At 33.1% G+C, this 20,868-nt stretch overlaps 1 protein-coding gene and 1 non-coding gene across 3 annotated transcripts in view; one reads left to right on the forward strand and one right to left on the reverse strand.

Moving 5' to 3' along the window:
• The window catches only part of LOC106470567 (ras-related and estrogen-regulated growth inhibitor-like), a 34,893-nt gene that overhangs the window by 11,394 nt on the left and 2,631 nt on the right, over window positions 1-20,868 (forward strand). Inside the window, exons 2-3 of one of the 2 annotated variants that reach the window (XM_013931131.2) lie at window positions 10,840-10,896; window positions 18,217-18,290. In XM_013931131.2, coding sequence (XP_013786585.1) covers window positions 10,840-10,896; window positions 18,217-18,290 — 131 coding nt within the window. The remainder of the gene's footprint in view (window positions 1-10,839; window positions 10,897-18,216; window positions 18,291-20,868) is intronic. The other variant, XM_022399175.1, reaches the window with a different exon arrangement.
• On the reverse strand, window positions 14,772-14,843 carry Trnaa-ugc. Its single transcript has one exon. It is a non-coding gene; the product is annotated as a tRNA-Ala (tRNA).

Consider the following 20,868-nt stretch of genomic DNA (forward strand, 5'->3'; position numbering starts at 1 on the left):
CGTCCCCACGGCTGAAAGGGCGAGCATGTTTGGTGTGGCGGGGATTCGAACCCGCGACCCTCAGATTGCGAGTCGAGCGCCTTATCCACCTGGCTATGCCGGGCCTATTTTGGTTAGTACTGTGTTTGAAACGTCTCTTCTTTTAGTGTATTTTAAACACCAACTGTTAAAAATAGAATTCACATACTAAATAACAGCATTGATTAATAATATGGGGGCCAGTTATCAAATAACAATTATGACACGTTCGTACATATATATTATTCAACCTTTTATTATCAAGATCATTAAAATTCAGAAAGCTAGTACGACGGCTTGACATTGATATAACCTAGTGGTGAGGACACTCGAACCTCAATCTGCAAGTCGCAGGTTCGAATCTCGTCACCGAACATGTTTGCTTATTCAGCCGTGTGGGTGTTATAAAATTACGTTCAATCCCACTGTTTGTTGATAAAGAGTAGCCGAAGAGTTGGCGGGGGGTGACGTTAACTAGATGTCCTCCATCTAAGTTTATCACTTGAAAATTACGACTATCGTAGATAACCCTCGAGTAGCTTTGCGCGAACTTCAATAAAGAAACAAAACACGTAATACAAAATTCACTTTTACTATGTACTACACGAAAGTAGTTCCTAAATTATTTAAATAATAATCTAATAGTGATAAATATATTTAAATAAAAAACACACGCGGATAAAATATAGAATTATAAGTCAAATACATTCTCATTTTTGATAAAAAAAAACGTGAGTTTTGGGGAGACGAAAGATAATAGAAATAAGTCACACTGTCTCCTCAATAGCAGCGACACTTGAAATTATTTTAGGCAGGATTAGAGCAAATTAATCTATTAGACCTTTTACCTTTTATATTAGCTATATTTTTGTGCCAATAATAATCGTGGGGCGCGCGTATAACCGATTCGATTTTATTACTCATCAGGATCTCTGCGAGCCTACCCTCAAATTGAAATTCTTTTAAGCAGGATTCAAATACATCAATTTATGAAACCTTGGGTTTGGCCTCCTGAGCCAAAAACTCTAATTAGATCTTAAATCGGTCAAACCTATCAGCTAAAAGTTTGTACTTGGAAAAAAAAATTAAAAATCAGAGCCGTTGATGAGCCGATATGCCGCGGCTAAAAATTATACAGACAGAGCATTTAATATGATATAAAACGTTTGCAAATGCTTCCCCGGGATATAGTTCTGACTCTCGTTTATTTGCAATTGACATGATTTACTGTGAATAATGTTTTAGCTTATAAAGAATAAAGTTACAATTTTATAGGATCACTTATAATTAGAATAAAGCAAATACCAATAAATAAAACTAATACAGTTGTAGCCTCCTACCGAGGTAAATATGATGAACACAACTTATTAAATGATCATTGGCTGAACAGTTTAGGTACAAAATATCATGTGTTCTTATTACGTTTAAGATTAACTTTGTTAAGCCTAAATATAGGAGAAAGCCCATCATGATATATTCTGTACTGGGTATCTTCATCCAGATGGAGGAGAGTTAGAACTGCTAATTTACCAACACTAAAACTTCAAGCTAAAACTTATTTATAAATCCTTCTTGTGGAAAGCATCACCACATCATTTATCACGTGGAAAGGCAGCTTTCCTTGTAAGATAGAACACGTAAATAAAAACAAACATAAACACACACGAGTTGAAGCAGTATCGTTACCTAGGACTATTTTTTGTTGCTTATTGTAAGTAGGTCTATGTGTTTTATACCCATTTTACAGTCAGTCGAAAACGTGAAGGGCAAATGAAGTGAAACAGACGACAATCTGTAAAAAATAATTTAAAAAAAAGAGCAGACGAGACACTTCGTTTGTTTGTTTTTTTCTTCCTCTTTTTGAAGGAGTGGGGTCAGATTGCATGGTTAAACTTAGTTCTCGGAAATGGAATTTCCTGTATGACTTGTACGTGTTTCCAGACTGTAAAACCCACATCTCTGTGATATGATGTATTGTTGGTATTCATTAGAGAAAACTGGAGAAAATATGGGTGACTTTGAGGGCGTTTCGTCACCAGTTTCCCTAATAAAAAAAAATTGCTTGAATTGTGTGGTCACATCTCCGCGGTAATGTTCTGCTCATGTGTAACATTCCTGAATTAGCACCTAAGTTAATGAAATAAAACTGAGATAGGTTAAGTAAAAAAGCACTTTCCTAACAACTGTCTTCTGATCTAAAACACTTTATAGTCGTTAGATTTATCAAAATAAAGATAAAATGGGAGACGCGACCCCTCTGGGGGCCGTGAATTTTTTTCTGGGGCCGCTAAGAAAATGTGCAGAAAACAAAGATGCTGAATTAATTTTAATACTAAATAAACAATAAGCCGATAAAAATGATATTAAATAAATTAAATGATACAGTATATTGAAAGGAGATGGTCACCTTGTTAAAGTTATGGGTTGGGGGCTCAAACCTTTTTATTCACATCAAGGGGGAGCCTCAGACTAAAAGAGTTTGGGAACCATTGACCTAAAGGGAAGATTACAAAATAAGAAACTTCTAACCCACAGAGGTAGCAGCGAAAACATACGAAGATATTAATAGGCCCTGTCTTACGTGCTCATTCTTTAAAGAAAATTGAGTAAATGACACTGAGATAGAAAGTAGAACGTTTCAGTTTGTTTTCTAGGAATGTCGCACGCACACGTTTCCAAATGTTCAAGCATAACTTCAGTTCAAACAGAGAAAAATGTTTTCAAATAATAACAGCAAAAGTAACAAACAAACAAATATAAAACTAACAACATTAAAGGTACGAGTAGCGAGAAATAACAGGTATGTTTTAAACAAAATTTGACAAGAACCATAAGTAGTGTAAAACAAAGACGTGTTTTAGAAAGATTTCGCCCACATAGAAATAGTTTAGTTTTTGTTTTTCTGAGATTGCATCTTCTTCTTCAAATAACATCTTTCAACAACATCGTGCTATAAAGTCTTACAGAGGAAAACCACTCACGAGCTTAATATGTAATCGGTTATTAAACAAGTCTCTGCTAAAGTTTTCGTCTTTCATAAGTCTGTCTATAAACTCGTTCAGACAGCAACGCCACGATACTGTAAATTAACTCAAGTGTTGATTGCAGCTGCTCTGTAAAAATCCGTAAAACTTAAGTACGTCTAACGTCGCTTACAGGGAGTAAAAAAAATATTTTTATATGCGTGTCTCTGGGATGCATCTTGAACTGTTATTTATTCTAACATCAATCGCGCGTATATTTACAGGTTTTCACAGAGACTGTAGTGTTCACACCTAGCGACACAAAAGTTGACATAAACATAGCAAATTCCAGACGACAAAAACATACACCGTTGTGGGACATACAGAATAATATAATTAGTCATTTATACCTTGAAATAGTTGTAACAGTGTTATTTTTACTACGTAATTTATTTATTAAGTTACTTACTTCTTTGCCCTGACTACAAGGCACATCACAACACACTTCATAGATAAATCTAGTAATAACCACAAGTCATTAAAAGCCACTAATTATGGGTCGTATAATTAAAAGAAACATTTCATGTTGAGTTTCTCCTTTAAAGAACTGATGAGAGCATTTTCCTCAACACCAGAACTTGAGGTTAACATATTATATATATAATGACACAAAAAATAAAATACTAACGAGTTTATGATTCAGAAATTACTTCAGTGATGATACTGATACAATTTTATTGTAACAATTAGGCTTAATGCATTAAATCTCTGAGTAACGTTAAAGCTTTAAGATTCGAGATTAACACAGTGATGACCCTCTGATCTGTCCAATCTAGACATATTTACTTTCAGCTCATAATAAACCTTTGGCGCCTTTAAAAGTCCTCGTGTAGTAAACCAAAGTCAGCAAAGTCCTGTGCCATTTCTTTCCATTGAGAATTAATTACGCCTTTTAGTAACACTTTGTAATAAGATGCCAAACAGAAACAATTTTTCAGGGTCTCTAGATAATTCACGTGGTAAATGACTGCTTGAGCTAGCAAGGCAGAGTGGCTGGTTTATACCATCAGGAAGGCCTAATGGAAGTTTACGAAGAGTAGTTGAAGCATTAAGCTTTAGCTGGTCGAAATGTCTAGGTTGTCGAAAGTTTCTCTAGAAATGCCTAACAGTGATAAGGGGGAGGCAACACACACACACTTCACCACCCTCACTCCCAACACGGATTGAGTTTTGTGTCCAAAATAATAATTTAACAATAAACAAATATATTTCAAGAATTTGATCTCGAGTCAAAAAAAAAAGTAAAATAAAAATAATGAACTGCTCATTTTCACGTAAATTTTGTTTGTTTGTTTCTGTAAGTTCTATCATATCCTACAGAGTGTTGATTTACGTCTGCTTCTGAACATAGTTTTTAATGCAAATATTGTATCCTATGTCGTCGATTAGAGAGCACGTCAATTACAAATGTCATTTGTTTGTCTGTCAAGCTAATTCTCTCACAGTTCTGGAGCTAGCAGGACACCAAACTTGGGAGGCGGATTCGGAGAGACAAGGGGGGGCCTAAGAGTAATTTCTCAAGGTCGTTGAACCTAAAATTTTCATCAAATTTTATGTCCCTGTCCCCTTTATCTGGATCACACGGAGGCCATGTTTGGAATTATGTTCATCTCCTCTCATAAGCCTGGGGGACCAAACCTGGAGCACGTGCTCAGGTAACTCTGGTAGATTTACTAAAATAAGGTTTTTTTTCGGGTACAGCCACCACCATCTTGGAGTAGCATTATAAGTAATCATGGATAATACAGGAGCTTAATCAATACAATGTACCCTCTGCGAATTGTGAGGGGAGCCTTTGAACCCCACAGCTGAGCGTGGGTACAGTTGGTTGTAACTATACGTTTCATGGTAAATTCTGAAGAAACGAGGCTTTAAACGGTTCCTAAGATACGATAAAATCATGTAAGGTTACCATTTTCGAATTAGAACCATTTTAATTCCATTAAATTTATCAAAGAGACTTTTCTTGATAGGAGCTAAGTCAAGAAAAACTTCCCTTTTCTTTCGCATGCTTTCTATTCTTTTTTCTTTTTTTTATTCTTGGTAGTAAATAATATTGTTAACAATTTTACTGACGTGGTTATGAATAGAAAAAGTTCCCCAGAGTCAAGCATATTTTTAGATACACTTAAAAAAGAGACATATGTTTCAGTATTTCACTAATTATCTGAACCTTGAAATGGGTTAACACTGGGAAAGTTCGAAAGAAAATGCCCACGGTGGCTCAGTCTACGGGTTTACAACACCAAAAATCGGGCTTCGAGTGAAGATAGCTCATTGTGGTTTAAGTTTCGCGCAAAGCCACACGAGGGCTATCTGCACTAACCGTCCCTAATTTGGCAGTGAATGACTAGAGGGAAAGCAACTAATCATCCCCACCCACCGCCAACTCTTTGGCTACTCCTTTGCCAATGAATAGTGAGATTGACCGTCACATTATAACGCCGCCACGGCTGAATAGATCATTAATACACTGTTTAAATAAATATTTAGGTTTCCCTCTTCATATAGGAAACATGATTGTACAATAACCCTTTAATATCAACGTTTTTATTAGTTGTTCTTGATCACGTGACATATTTTCTGTTTCTACAAACTGATCATCTCAGACATTGCCATATTAACGTATTAATAAAATATTAGTTTTCTAACTATTAAACATAATAAGTGTGGATAAGCTGAGTCCAATCCAAAGTTTCTAAACAATATTATAATTGTTTCTACAAGATGGTGGATAACTAAGGGATCATCTCTCATAAGCCTACTATCGAACCGAGACGGTACAAGTAAACATTGAGGTTTAAACGAACATACAGGTATGACCACCGCTACATGAACAGCGCCATCTGTTGGTGATTAGAAGAGATAAATATAGCTTTCATGATCTACCAGAATGATGTCTTTCTGATGCGTTATAATGACAAGAAAGTTGCTTCAAGAAAAGAAAAAAGAGTTCAAGTGTGGTTTCACAAAATAATATTAAAATATGAAATATTTTTACTTAACGTACGTATTTTTTTAAAAGTCCATGACGTGTTACGAGAAGTTAAACTGCTTACAAGTCTTCAGTCAATAAACGAATGAGTTGTGTCCATTCATCTCCATTTTTTTTAACTTTGTGCTATGACGCCAAGGTGATTGTTCCTGTTAAAATTAAACGTATAGTAAGGGTAGCAAAGAAAGGATAATTTAATCACCAAATTCTACAACTTATGGCTGTATTCTATTTTAATTGTCCAAAACTATCCATTTCTAGCGAGTTAATCAAAAAATTTGAATTATGGGTAATTGTTTGGGTAATACCATAATTTCCGGACACCATGTATGAGTATAATATCACTAAGCTGAAAGTTTTATTATTACCAAACAAATTCCAAAGATCCTAGTAGAAAAAACGAAACACACAAAAAAAACTTTAATTTCTCTTTCACTGTGAATAAATCTAAGCCTAGACTGATGATGTAAAGCAGAGTTTTTTTGGGTGTAATGGCTGGTTTAATAAATGATAAAACCTCTATTATTTCTTCCGTTTTAAATCACGTATTCAGTAAAAAAATGTTAGAGTTAAATTAGTTTGTGAGTCGCACTGACAACGAAACGTTTTCCACTCACAAGATTGTACTACATAACGTTTTCATATAATAAATAATTAATTTTTTCACATTCGAAGGGCCAAAATAAGAAAAAATCATTCAAATAAAATAAGGAAATCAGTTACCCAGTCTCACTCTAACAATGTATGATAGGTCTACGTTACCCAGTCTTACCCCAACAATGTATAATAGGTCTACGTTACCCAGTCTTACCCCAACAATGTATGATATGTCTACGTTACCCAGTCTTACCCCAACAATGTATGATAGGTCTACGTTACCCAGTCTTACCCCAACGATGTATGATAGGTCTACATTACCCAGTCTTACCCCAACAATGTATGATAGGTCTACATTACCTAGTCACCCCAACAATGTATAATAGGTCTACGTTACCCAGTCTTACCCCAACAATGTATAATAGATCAACGTTACCCAGTCTTACCCCAACAATGTGTAATAGATCTACGTTACCCAGTCTTACCCCAACAATGTATAATAGGTCTACGTTACCCAGTCTTACCCCAACAATGTATAATAGATCAACGTTACCCAGTCTTACTTTTTAGCTTTGTTCAGTTCAAAGTACTCTCTTTTATCCCAAGTACAAGAAAATTGTTATTGATTTTTCTCCAAATTAATTGCGAAAAATAATAAAACTTATGAGGAAAACTAAGACTAGTAACACGTAAACACACCTAAAATAGTCCTCCGAATGGCTCTAGCTATTCGAGTAGTAGCTAAAACTGAGATTTATTGCACAGTTATATAGCAAGCCTTCCCCTTGGTAACATTCGTACCAATTAGTGTTGCCGCTTATTATAGGGATTTTTAATTAAACATGACGCCATCCTTGGGAGATAATTAAAGAAAATCCCACATTATTCGTCGTTAGGAAGAAAAGAACATAAACTCGTTTATAAAATGAATCAGACAGAAAATCTGTGTCAATTTTACCAAAACGTAGCCTCTTCTTCGACATTCGTTTCTGACAGGGACAACTCAGTAGTGAAGTTAATCCTTGCTTTCTTTTGCAAGATAGTAATCATCGGGTCTAGTTAATTAAATATTAGGAGCAGTTCAAGCTAAGTACATTTTTGTATTTTTAGAACAATGCTAAGGTTGTGTTAGTTTTCCTTAGATAAAGTGTTTTTCCTCGTTTCCTGTTAAAATTCTAATCCGACTCGTTTTGTTCCTTCCTTATACTTGTCTTTCTGTTGAGTTATATACGGCTCAAGCTTCCAAGCATACAAGGTTTTTTTACCAATATTTCGATTGTAATATTTAGTAATAATAAGTGTTTAAACACAGCATTTTAACATCAAAATCTTTATCTTAAACATTACAATAGACTTATTCATTTTAGTTTATGAACCACCTTCAAATATGTCGTTATGAAATTTTTAAAAACAAAAATAGGAGATAAGTAGGAGCCATTGAAATGCTTTTACATTGCTAAAATTTGGGATTAGATCCTTGCAGTTGGCACAGTACAAGTATCCATTGCTCTTAACAATTGTCAAACAAAACGTTCAAATCTCTTCACGTTGCAGGAAAAAAGAAAGGCTTCGGTGTTTTGTAAACTAGGTGGCGTTCACAGCAGGTTTAAATCTAACGGATGTTGATGTCTATTTCGTAGGTTAATACGTCAAGTGTATTTACTTTCCTGGATATGAAGAGCCCCCTGGAGGTGTTTGTTTAAACTTTAACCAAGGAACGTTTATCAAGAGACTGTTTATTGCTTTTCTGACTTTTTTTTTCGTAATAAAGAAAATAGGATAAATAACGACAATCTTCCTCCATCTTTTTTTTTTTTACTGAGATACCGTTCTTTGAAAACATAGTTAATCATTTATGTTTTTTACTGTTACTAATTCTTGTGGCATTTACCAATAGCTGATATTATAAATATTTTGTAAAAGCTTATTTATAGTTTTCACAAAATGTACAAAATACTTTTGGGTCATTTACTCTGGATGCAGGTACAATAAATGAAACCAAAACCCAATGTTGTTCGTTTGTAGTAACTTAAGAAAACAGCAAATGCTAAACACGTTCTTATAAATGCTTATTTTCAGATTCCGCATTTTGTAACTTTTTTATATAGCATGCTACTAGTATTTTACTCGTAAAAAATATTATTAGTCTCAAAATTAAAACTTAAAACAGATTTGACTTTATATAGCCGAAAGAAACAGGATTTATACCAATATTTGTTATTAGAATCTAACACTTTCGTTAGAGGCATAACTACACATAACAGCTGATTCAGCTTTAAAAGAGAGTGAAAGACTGTTTGTTTGTTTGTTTATTTTTAAAGCAAAGCCCCATTGGGGTATCTGTTGTGTCCACCGCAGGAAATTGAACCCCGAATTTTAGCGTACACTTGCCGCTGTCCCAACGGCGAACACTTTCTTGTCTATATTCCATTATTAATAAAACTTTCTGGTAATCCTGGCTGCAGATTTTCTTAACCATAAAATGGGACCAAATCTAAAATTAGACAGAATTAGCTTGGAAGGTTTATTTTGAATGCTTCTTTTAGACACAGAACGTATGTGTCATTTTTAAATATTACAAAATTAAAAACCATTGAAAGAATCATTGTGGTGTGACGAAGAATAAAATACCACACTAATTATTATGTTGCCTTTGTACGAAATTATAATTAACAATATTATTACCCACACTAATTATTATGTTGCCTTTATACGATATTATAATTAGTAATATTATTACCCACACTAATTATTATGATGTCTTTATACGATATTATAATTAGCAGTATTATTACCTACACTAATTATTATGGTGTCTTTATACGATATTATAATTAGCAATATTATTACCTAGACTAATTATTATGATGTCTTTGTACGATATTATAATTAGCAATATTATTACCCACACTAATTACCATGATGTCTTTATACGATATTATTCTTAGCAATATTATTACCTACACTAATTATTATGATGTCTTTGTACGATATTAAAATTAGCAATATTATTACCTACACTAATTATCATGATGTCTTTATACGATATTATTCTTAGCAATATTATTACCTACACTAATTATTATGATGTCTTTGTACGATATTATAATTAGCAATATTATTACCCACACTAATTATTATGATGCCTTTATACGACATTATTAATATGTTTCAAAATTGGTAGTGGCTAATTATGGGTGAGGATAAAATCCAAGCCTTACTTCCCACCCAGCCCATCTCTTCCATGGCGTAATCCATAAAACTTTCGCTGTAAATTTTGAGATTGCAACCATGACAATATTTGATAAATATTTCGCTATACATTATGAGACTGTAACCATGACAATGTATACCAGATGTCTCTCTATACAGTATGATACTTCGGGAAAGAATTATAACAGTACTGCTGTCCATAATGATTTTGTAGATACTGTACTGATAGCAACGTATTATAAACGTCTAGTTATAATAGACATTTTGGAACTTGGCAATAAGGAAGAAATTCAAGATGGTCGCTGAGAGGAGCAAATAGCCATAACTCATGTTTTGGAACAGATAGCACAATGATTTGGGTGTCTAAATATATGTTTTGGGGGTCAAGGAAACAACTGGCAACATTAACAACGAAATTAGTCCTAACCTATTTGATGAATTCACGATGGTTGCTAATATGGCCGCCACAAGGAGTAAGTAGCAATATCTGATGTTCTAGAGTAGATAGCAATATGATTGAAGGTGTCTAGAAATAGACATAATGTTACCAGTGGTTTTCTAGACTCCCAAAACCTATATATAGACACCAAAATCATTGTGTTATTTACTCTAGAACACGAGTTATGGTTATTTATCATACATTGAAGCCATTTTGAATTTCTCCCTCATTGCCGGTTTCCAAAATGTCTGCCCTAGATTTTTAAAAACCTCACATGATATCCTTATGAAATATAAAGAGTAATTCTTCGGCCATAAAAATGTTCACAGGACCCCCCTCAGCCAGTAGACTAATTGTAGATACCGCACCAATAACAACGTAGTATAAGCTTCTCGCTATAGACTGTAAGACTGCCGTAGTCATGACAACATATTATAAACTTCTCGCTCTAGTTTATGAGACTGTAGCCATAGCAACGTATTTTAGGATTGGTGTGAAAATGATATACTGTTGTTTTTATATATTTTTAATGATATTTTTTTTTCTTTTCACAGCTCTTATAGTACGGTTTATAACAAGTCGCTTCATATGGGAGTACGACCCAACGCTAGGTGAGTACGATAGCTTTTATTTTTCACAACATAACTTTAAAACGTAAAGTGTAATTTAAAATTATGTGTTTAGTTTATTTCGAGCTATAAGCGTCATTAGAAAAAAAAAAGAGTAAATAAGAGACTTCTAAGTTTGATAATTTTGTATAAATGTCAAGTTAGTTACATTTCTCCTATAAACTGGCTTGCTTTGTGTCTGTAACGCTAATGTCACAACTTAATGACCTCTGATAGCATTAAAGTTTCAGGAGTTCTTGACTATTCTAAAGAGTGGTTTTAAGATGTCTTATTTTATCATTTTCTTACCTTCTCGAGCTTTACAGCCGTTTCAATTTTCCCCCAGCATACTCGCTGTCCCGTCATCCTCGTGAAGGCAAAGGCGTCTGACTCGTTCCTTTGCTGTAATATTCATAAATCCGTTCTTATATATTTTGTGTCGTCGAAACAGAACGTGTAACTTGTTACTTTTATACCTTAAAATACTAAAAGTAAAACACGAAAACATAAACCGTCATTTCTCAATTTGATACCTTAAACAAATACCAAAAACATGATAGCAGAAAATAGAGAAAAATTAACAGAAATAAACAATTTGTTGATTAGACTAACGAAAAAAAACTAATCGGGAAACAGAGGCCCCATCCAACAGGAAAATCGAGTTGGCGGTGGGTGATGTTTACTAGTTGTCTTCTCTCTAGTCTATCGCTTCAAAATTAGGGACGGCTGGCGCAGACAACCCTCGTGTAGCATTGCGTGAAATTTAACAAAGAAACAGACTTCTTCTGTGTTCCTTTTAATTGTACGTTAGATGTATGTAATATCGGATTTATTTCTTTTATAGTTCCTATTTTTTCGTTTATGCGAACGTTCTGTTTTAGTTTTAGTGCTTATTTCTAATATATTTCTTGATCTATTTCACTAAAATATTATAACAATCTGATAAGCCTATTTCACTAAATGGTTTCAGTGAATAAATGCCATTCAACAAACAGTGTGTAAATAAACATATCACATTATTTTGCTATTTCATGGTTTGGTTAGCACAAATAATGTCTATTTGCGAAATTAATTAAATAACTAAAATTTATCTGTTTTGTACCCACGAAATAATCGTCGAGATCAAGTGTGCTGGACTTCTGGACTTTAATTTTAGATTCAATTTTGCCACGCCTACTTGTCATATTTAAGAACAAAAAAACGTCAAGGCTTCTCATATTTACTACTTCATAATAGAAACGAACTTCTTATTACTACAACTGAAAGTAATTAACAAATTAATTCACACGTTTGGAGTTTCACCTACTCAATAAAACTAGTAAAAGCAAGAGACGTTCAATTAAAACTTTAAAAAAAAAATCAATTTTTAAAGCAAGACATAGTTAATTTGCCATATTAAAAAAGCACTACTTGCAATCGATTTATACGATAAATGGAAAAAAAACTTAAGCGCCAATAGATGGCGCTTTCTTTTACAGTACTGGAATGAGCACGTTTGTCGTTTTGTTAGTGGGAAATTGAGCATTTTGAAGGTTGAAATATATATATAATTATTTATGTTTGATTAACAACAGTTACTGATTATTAAAAATATATTTTGTACATCAAATGCATTTATAAGAGAATGAAGCTATCAAATATTTAATGTAATAAATTAATCATTTAACACTATATAATACAACGTTCGTAACATTATTACATTACAATTATAATATAATGAACTACAATAGTTGTTCTGTGAAAGTGGTCTTTACTTGAAAGTCCAAAATAATTTATACTTTTGAGAAGGAAAAAAAATATTGGAAATAGAAAATTATATCAAAACTTGTAGCCGAATTAAAGAAACAATTAATCCAAGCTATAATTAATATTATTTGCAGAAATGAGAATCATTGCCCTGGTTCACATTTCCGTCGTATTCAAAAATAAAATAAAATACCTTTTCAATTCCAGTATGTTTTCCACTTATGAGAATCTAATATTTTCGTAAATCATAAGCATATTTTATATATTTGTTTTTAATGAAAAAAATATTCTATTCGACGTTATGACTCATGTAAGGTGCCGAATAACACCTTCAAAATTATATGTTTCAATTTTTATTTATATTTTTAGTCTGGTGTCATTTGGAAAAATAAATAAATAAGCTTTCTACCAAGCTAAGAGTACTGTTGTAAAAAAAAATAAAGAAGTCCACCTACACATTCAAATACCTACTCAAAACAGCCAACTAACTAGACAGTGACCAATCCTACATGGCAAATCACAACGGAGGATATAAATAAACTTAAATTTCTCAAGTGTGTATAGTCTATTTGGGTGAATAAACCAATTATTTATGTACGTTTCTTGACTTGTCTCTGCCTGCTAGAAAACAGAGCATTAGTAGAACCTGAGCGGACTGTTGGAGTGATAAAACTTGTTGTATCTGATGAAAATTTACAATGTAATTCACGTATTTCTTGAGTTTTTCTCTCCAGTTTTTAATTTATGTTTTGAAAAAAGAGAGAATAAGAACAAAATTAAACTAATCAGGTTATTCTTTTGACGACAGCGACCATCATCTGACTGCAAATTATATTGTTGGTAGTCAGTGACATCTATCGGTGATCTAACTAAATATTGTTTACATCTGCGTGTTGGGAATCGACACGTTTTTGTTATAACATTATTTATGAATTACCTTTTTTTAATGAAATTGTATTTTTGTTTATCTCTTATTCGACTCATAGTTGTGATTTGTTCTCCAGTGACCTTCGAAATCACAAGATAAAGATTAGTTAATACGTTTGTTAAACAGAGCGCGATTGGTAATCAGTGTTTTAACAACATTTCGGAGAAAACTAAAATCAATTGACCTTGACAGAGGAGTAAGTGTTGAAATATTTAAAAATTCAAGATGTATATAACATGATTTATAATATCAGGATCTGCATTTTAACTCAAAAATTCTCATTTCTTCCAGAAATTAAAGAAAGAAAACTTTTTTCTATAATAAGAGAGTCAGGACTTGTTTCTCATAATCTGTTATAAGGATCAATAATTAATATAATATGATTAAAATATTACATTGTTAAACTCGGAAATATATAAACATATATATGTGTGTCTAAAGATATCATGCATACAATAAAAATGAAAAAGGTGTCAACAAATAAAAGCAAAATATAGAAGTAAATTCTCTCCCAAACAAAATGTAATTAAACTGTAATATCATTTAATTAATTTGAAATTTTCCTTTTCCTACCTAAAATGTCAAACTTCCGTGAACTGTGAGATCACTTGTTTTATTTGTACATAACGAGAACACTTAAGTTCTTAACCATCTTTTTCTATGTGCATAAAAAAATTAAAAATATTATAAAAAATGCATATAAGTAAATTATAGTACAACAATCTATATTTTAGATTTCAAAGGTCTATAGTACTACCACTAGAAAAACAGTGTAATTATTAATGTATTACGCTTACACTGTTGGAAGTATGTGATCTTGGAAAGATCGCGAAACGTTAGAGAACGTATATGCTTACAACTAAATATTGTTCGTGTTACAATACATAATCTGATTAAGGTTCTATTTGTAAAATGAAATATTTTTAAAATTCTAACAGCTCGCAGAGAACGTGAGCTGATGACAGTACATATATTAATATGATACTTATCTGCATGAAATTAACTAAACTGTTCATTGGTAATGAATTCCTCTAAATCAAATTACAATACTGACACTATACCGCTAGTAACATGCTTGAAATCGTATACAATTTAATAAACTCCTAAAATTTAATATTACAATCCTATTATGTAAAGTAGAAAATTACAGTAACATAAATATTTTTTCTTTAGTTATTTTTGCGAAAGCAAAATGATTGTTCTGTGGAGGTGCCGGGGATCGAACCCGGGGCCTTTCACATGCAAAGCGAACGCTCTACCACTGAGCTACACCCCCAGATAAGAATATAGTTTTATTTATTATTTTTAACATTTAAAAATTTGTTCCTAACTTCTCTTTTTTTTGTTTTTCTTTTAAACATTAATTTAATAGTTTACTTTTATTTCATAGTTGAAAAATTGTTTACTTTCCAGGGTAAATTACTTCGTTGATTCAAAATCAAGACCTTGAAGTGTGAAACTTTCTTTCCGTCACTGACATGATTAGTCCTAAACACAGATAATCAAGGATATTCATAAACTTCCAAGGCATAATTGTTTTGCTAGTACTAATCTTTTTAGATCAACCTTCATTCACGATGCAAACTGGTATCGTTTCTGAAGCTGTCCTTTACATTTTTATTGTTTTCGTTACGCTTTGTGTTTCACTTTATTCGGTGTTTACGTCAGTTGACCAGTCAACAATCATTCTCTGTTGACTCACACTCTATTTTCATGTGCTGTGCGAAAAGTGGTGACGTAATCTCTGAACACCACTTGGTTCTTTTCCAAAATCTACATCAAAAGGTAAAAGGTAGTTTTTGGAACACTACTGGTAAAGAAAACATTAAACTTGAAGCCCAGTATGTATTCATTAGTGGGTGATTTTAAGAGACTTTTATCTGCTAATCGTTAGATGTTACGTTTTCACTGCTGGTATGCTGTTTCTTCTTTATTTTTTGTATTGTTACGTCTCCGTTTGTTAATTGATTTTTCCGTAACTTCGTTCCGACGAAATTTTAACGACACAAGTCTTTACTTAATAAAACTGGTTTATTCTTTCCGAATATAACCTTATCGATACACTCAACTTCAACAATCGCGCTAAACAAACGCTATAACAACGAACGTCAATAATACTTCTGACTGCAGTTCAATTACTCACTGTCTACACACACATTCCATCACCTTAATCTTTTTCGCGTCACGTTTTCCCCTCTTATATATACCCGCCTACCCTATATCTAGTAAGAACTAGAACATTCGCCAAAGTACAGGATAATTCTAGAAAGTAGAGAGCGTGAGAATCACATGATCTCGATGACGCAACAGTATGTTGCAACTTCTCAAAAACGTGTTTAACCTCGTGATATGATTTCTATATTTTTCATTAACAATTTTATGTAATTTTTCTTTAATTATTAATAACCTCCTTTACAACCTGTGCTAATATTATAAAACAAATTGCGCTTTCTATTTCACTTTTTAGTTAACGTTTTGAGCTCTATTATATGTATATCAGTCCCTCACATTCACATATTTAGCCCAATTACATGTATACTAGTCCCTTTATTTTACAAGTCTTTCCTTGTCCGAGCTTGAAGGCCAGAATAAGGAACAGACATGTTGCGAACATTGTCGTAGGACTGTACTTTGGAATTTAGTAACTCAAGTGGGTAAAATTTCATTGTATTAGTGACTGCTTTGAATACAGTGTCAGCTGAATGTAAACTTTAGAAATATTTCCACAGGAACAACATCTTTATAGATATATCGAATAATGGAGGTTAGTTGGTCCACATGCGATATATCTGGTGTTCAGTCAACACTTATAGAATAATATTTAGCGGCTTTCGCTTCGGTTGTCATCACTTCTAACAGTTTAGTTGCCATGACTTCAATGAATTCGTAACATACATATTTATGTTCATAAAAAAATTAAAATATTTATTAACACATTTACGATTTACAACAAAACGTTTACTATAGCTGTTTAAAAACACAAATTACCAGAAGTTTTTATTGTCTGCTGCTGTACTGTACTGAGATGAAAACAAAATGTTGGGTATGAGTAGAAAAAAAATGTTCAGCAAAAGAAAATAGAAAAATATAACTAAAATATCAGTGGTGGGTTAATTTTAAAGTTTTAACACTTAAAAATAACCTGAGTCAGGCTTTCGCATGTTTGTGCCAGACACACGTGTTCCCATGACACAAATGCAAATAATTTATATAAATAATACACTTGCATTTGTCTGTCCGGAACTTTTCTCGTAAATTTCTCAAACAAACGCCACAAATCTCATATTGTTACAAAGGCCTTTGTCCAAGAAGCCCGAATTGCATATTGCCTTTTCAATTCAGAATCGCCTTTTTTTGCTTGGTCAAACTTTTCCATGGAACCAGTGTGTTACACGATGACACAATGTCGTTGTCATCACGTGACTACTGGCTTCGATTTCAACTTTAGTTTTTTATTTACAAAGTATTTCATACAAACGACACTTAACTAGTGTGTAAATGAACATTACACTAAATACAATTTCTATAAGTTTCTCGACTATTTAGGCCTAAAATACTCGTTCGCAGTTCGTTCAGAACCATACGTTTATCACTTTGTGAACACACATTCAGACGTTTCTGCATATTGAGCTAAGTTTGCTTGTACATTTACTTTACTTTGCAATAAGTTAGATTTATATAAACACCTTTTGGCTACTTTTTTCCTTAGTACGGGTTTTATTCTTCGTTTTTGTGAGTTTCTTTGTTTCAACTTGTAAAACTGTGTCATACACTGAACGTTCATAACTGTGTCATACACTGAACGTTCATAACTGTTTCATACTCTGTACACTATTATAGATACCATTACTATACTTAATTGTCTACTTGACGTATAATTTTATTAAATAAAGTTACATCTACGTGAGTTTGTTTGTCTGACCGCGTAAAAGTTTTTCAAAAAACCAGGATTTATCGATCTATCGCATAATGCCTGCAAGAAAGCGTAGCTTAAATGACATTCGTGAAAATGACAGAATAGGGAAAATTCAAGCGAAGGGCATGAAAACTACTGCAAATTTTTTGCGGGTCGCGGCTATTAAAAAATGAAAACGCTTAGTACGCAAATCTAGCTGTATAGAATAATGGAGTTATACAGGAATGAATATATCATTGGTAGTTGGTGAAAAGTTGAAACAGTAAAATGAAATTGATCTCAAAATTAATTAAACAAGTTTCTTTAAAAAGAAAAAATATATTCTCGGAAATAGTTGTCAGAATTTGCGAAAAATGTTTGACATTGAGTTGGCCTGTGGAAGTCTTAATTCAGTTTAATTGAACTTACACCTCATTTTTCTCTGATTTGTATAGGGCCAGGCGTGGCCTAATGATTAGTGCATCCGGGTTATGAATCCCAGAATTCGTGGTTCGCATCCGTTCCGTAAAAACTTTTCTCCATCTGTTGGAGATGTGAATGCGCTTTAGATGAAGATCAAACCCTACTATTCTGCCAGAGCTGACTTTGAGTGCTTTTGGCTAGCTGCCCTTTACGGGTGGCTGGAAACTATGAAATGGGCCTTAAAATCATACTTGCAAGGTGAGGTTTTGAGTTGTTCCTGCACCTGGATGTCTTTTAATAACGAATGCCTAATTGTTTTCCTTTGTTCCAGAGTGTACTTACCGACACACTGTGATGGTTGATGACGAAAACGTTACCATGGAAATTTTAGACACAGCTGGACGGGTAAGTGTGGGAATACTCCTCATGAATTGTTGTAGGGGTAAGTGTGGGAATACGCTTTACGAATTGTTGTAGGGGTAAGTGTTGTATTAACTCTTTAACTTCCGGTTGTTAATATCTGGTTGATGAAATACTGCTGTATTCGCGATATTAATATCTGGTTGATGAAATACTGCTGTATTCACGATGTTAATATCTGGTTGATGAAATACTACTGTATTCACGATATTAATATCTGGTTGATGAAATACTACTGTATTCGCGATATTAATATCTGGTTGATCAATACTACTGTATTCACGATATTGATATCTAGTTGATGAAATACTGCTGTATTCGCGATATTAATATCTGGTTGATGATATACTGCTGTATTCACGATATTAATATCTGGTTGATCAATACTACTGTATTCACGATATTGATATCTAGTTGATGAAATACTGCTGTATTCGCGATATTAATATCTGGTTGATGATATACTGCTGTATTCACGATATTAATATCTGGTTGATGAAATACTACTGTATTCACGATATTAATATCTGGTTGATCAATACTACTGTATTCACGATATTAATATCTGGTTGATGAAATACTACTGTATTCACGATATTAATATCTGGTTGATGAAATACTATTGTATTCACGATATTAATATCTGACTGATGATATACTGCTGTATTTGCGATATTAATATTTGGTTGATGAAATACTACTTTATTGCGAGCAAACTCCAAAGTAAAACAGATGAATAATACGTATAATGAGTTTAGAGTTGCAATAAAAACTTACTGGATGATTGTAATCGTTTTCTTGTCTGGAGCAGTAACATCTGCGATTATTCTCCCTCTCTGTAACATTATACAGAAACACATCGGAAGCCTCTCGTGGTATTAAACAGGAAGGTTGATAATCCCAAGTTCTTGGATTTTCTCTCAAATTGTATGTTGTATCCGCATGTCAGTCGTATTGTTTGAATGTCTCTATTGTTCATTATCTACATCACAAATATATATATATATTTAATATATGAAACTGTTAATCAGTATATATATATAGTAACTAAGTAAATATGTTCGTAGCACAAGGGACTTGTTTGATGTTAAATTATTTTTAATGGTAAATACAATAGTGAAATATTAGACATATTTTATGGACATTTTTATGAGTTCAGTAACTGAAAACCTCATAATTGGATGTATTCAATTTGCTCAATTTTCTGTAGGTTTAAGTTTATTGGTTGTTGATTTTTAAAACTATTTGCACTAATCGTCCCTAATTTAGTGCTGAAAGACTAGGGACAAGGCAGCTGAAGTCAACCACACCTACTACCAACTTTTTTGGCTACCCTTGTCTGGTCGAATGTTAGGATTTGATCGTCACTCTTATAACTCACCCACTGTCCAAAAGTGCGGAGTGAGGTTTAGTTTGTTTTTTCTTCTTCTTTTTTTTTTTTTTTGGTAGTAACGGGACGTGAGCCATGTAATCTCAGATTCCCAGTCCTGTTTAAATTTAGTTAGTGTATTGTGACATCGAGTGTCTTTTTAGAAAGGTTCTTTTTCTGTATTGGAGATACAGTTGAGAGATAGTAACTTTCATTTTGATTTGTATATGAGCCTTGCATATTTGTACTGTAAAAACAAACTTAGAAGTAAAAATATCTAAGTTTAAAGTATATGATAAAAACCAACTCAATATTAATCGTTTTAAAGAAAAAATAAAACAAGACTGAAATATATATAGACCCAAAATTCCAACCAAACCACTGATGTTTACAACACAGTGTGACACTAAAGGACAGCATGGGGGCTTTTGGATAGTCTAGAACGTATGGTCAGTAATTAAAAATTTTGGACACAGCAGATAGCCATAGTTGATTTACCATAAATACAAAATACAACAACAGTAAACCTGAGAAGCTTTGCCCTAAGTACAAAATACAACAACAACAGTAAGCCTGAGAAGCTTTGCCCTAAGTACAAAATACAACAACAGCAGCTAGCCTGAGAAGCTTTGCCCTAAGTACACAATACAACAACAACAGTAAGCCTGAGAAGCTTTGCCCTAAGTACAAAATACAACAACAGCAGCTAGCCTGAGTAGCTTTGCCTTAAGTACAAAATACAACTACAACAGTAAGCCTGAGAAGCTTTGCCCTAAGTACAAAATACAACAACAACAGTAAGCCTGAGAATCTTTGACCTAAGTACAAAATACAACAGCAGTAAGACTGAGAAGCTTTGCCCTAAGTACAAAATACAACAACAGTAAGCCTGAGAATCTTTGACCTAAGTACAAAATACACCAGCAGTAAGCCTGAGAAGCTTTGCCTCAAATAGAAAATACAAATACATTTAATTTCAGAAACTTTATGCCATAAATACAAAACACAAATTCTTATTATTCTGGCAGCTACAGTAATTTCCTGGAACATTTTAAGTTTGCTCTTATTTCAAATGACACCACAATAAAAAAAAAGAAGTTACGTTTGATGAATTAGCCTCATTCATATTGTTACGTCTCCGTGTGTTAATTAATTTTCCGTAACTTCGTTCCGACGAAACTTAAGCGACACAAG

The sequence above is a fragment of the Limulus polyphemus genome, unplaced genomic scaffold, assembly GCF_000517525.1.
Source record: "Limulus polyphemus unplaced genomic scaffold, Limulus_polyphemus-2.1.2 Scaffold4089, whole genome shotgun sequence".
In the NCBI taxonomy this organism is placed as follows: domain Eukaryota; kingdom Metazoa; phylum Arthropoda; class Merostomata; order Xiphosura; family Limulidae; genus Limulus; species Limulus polyphemus.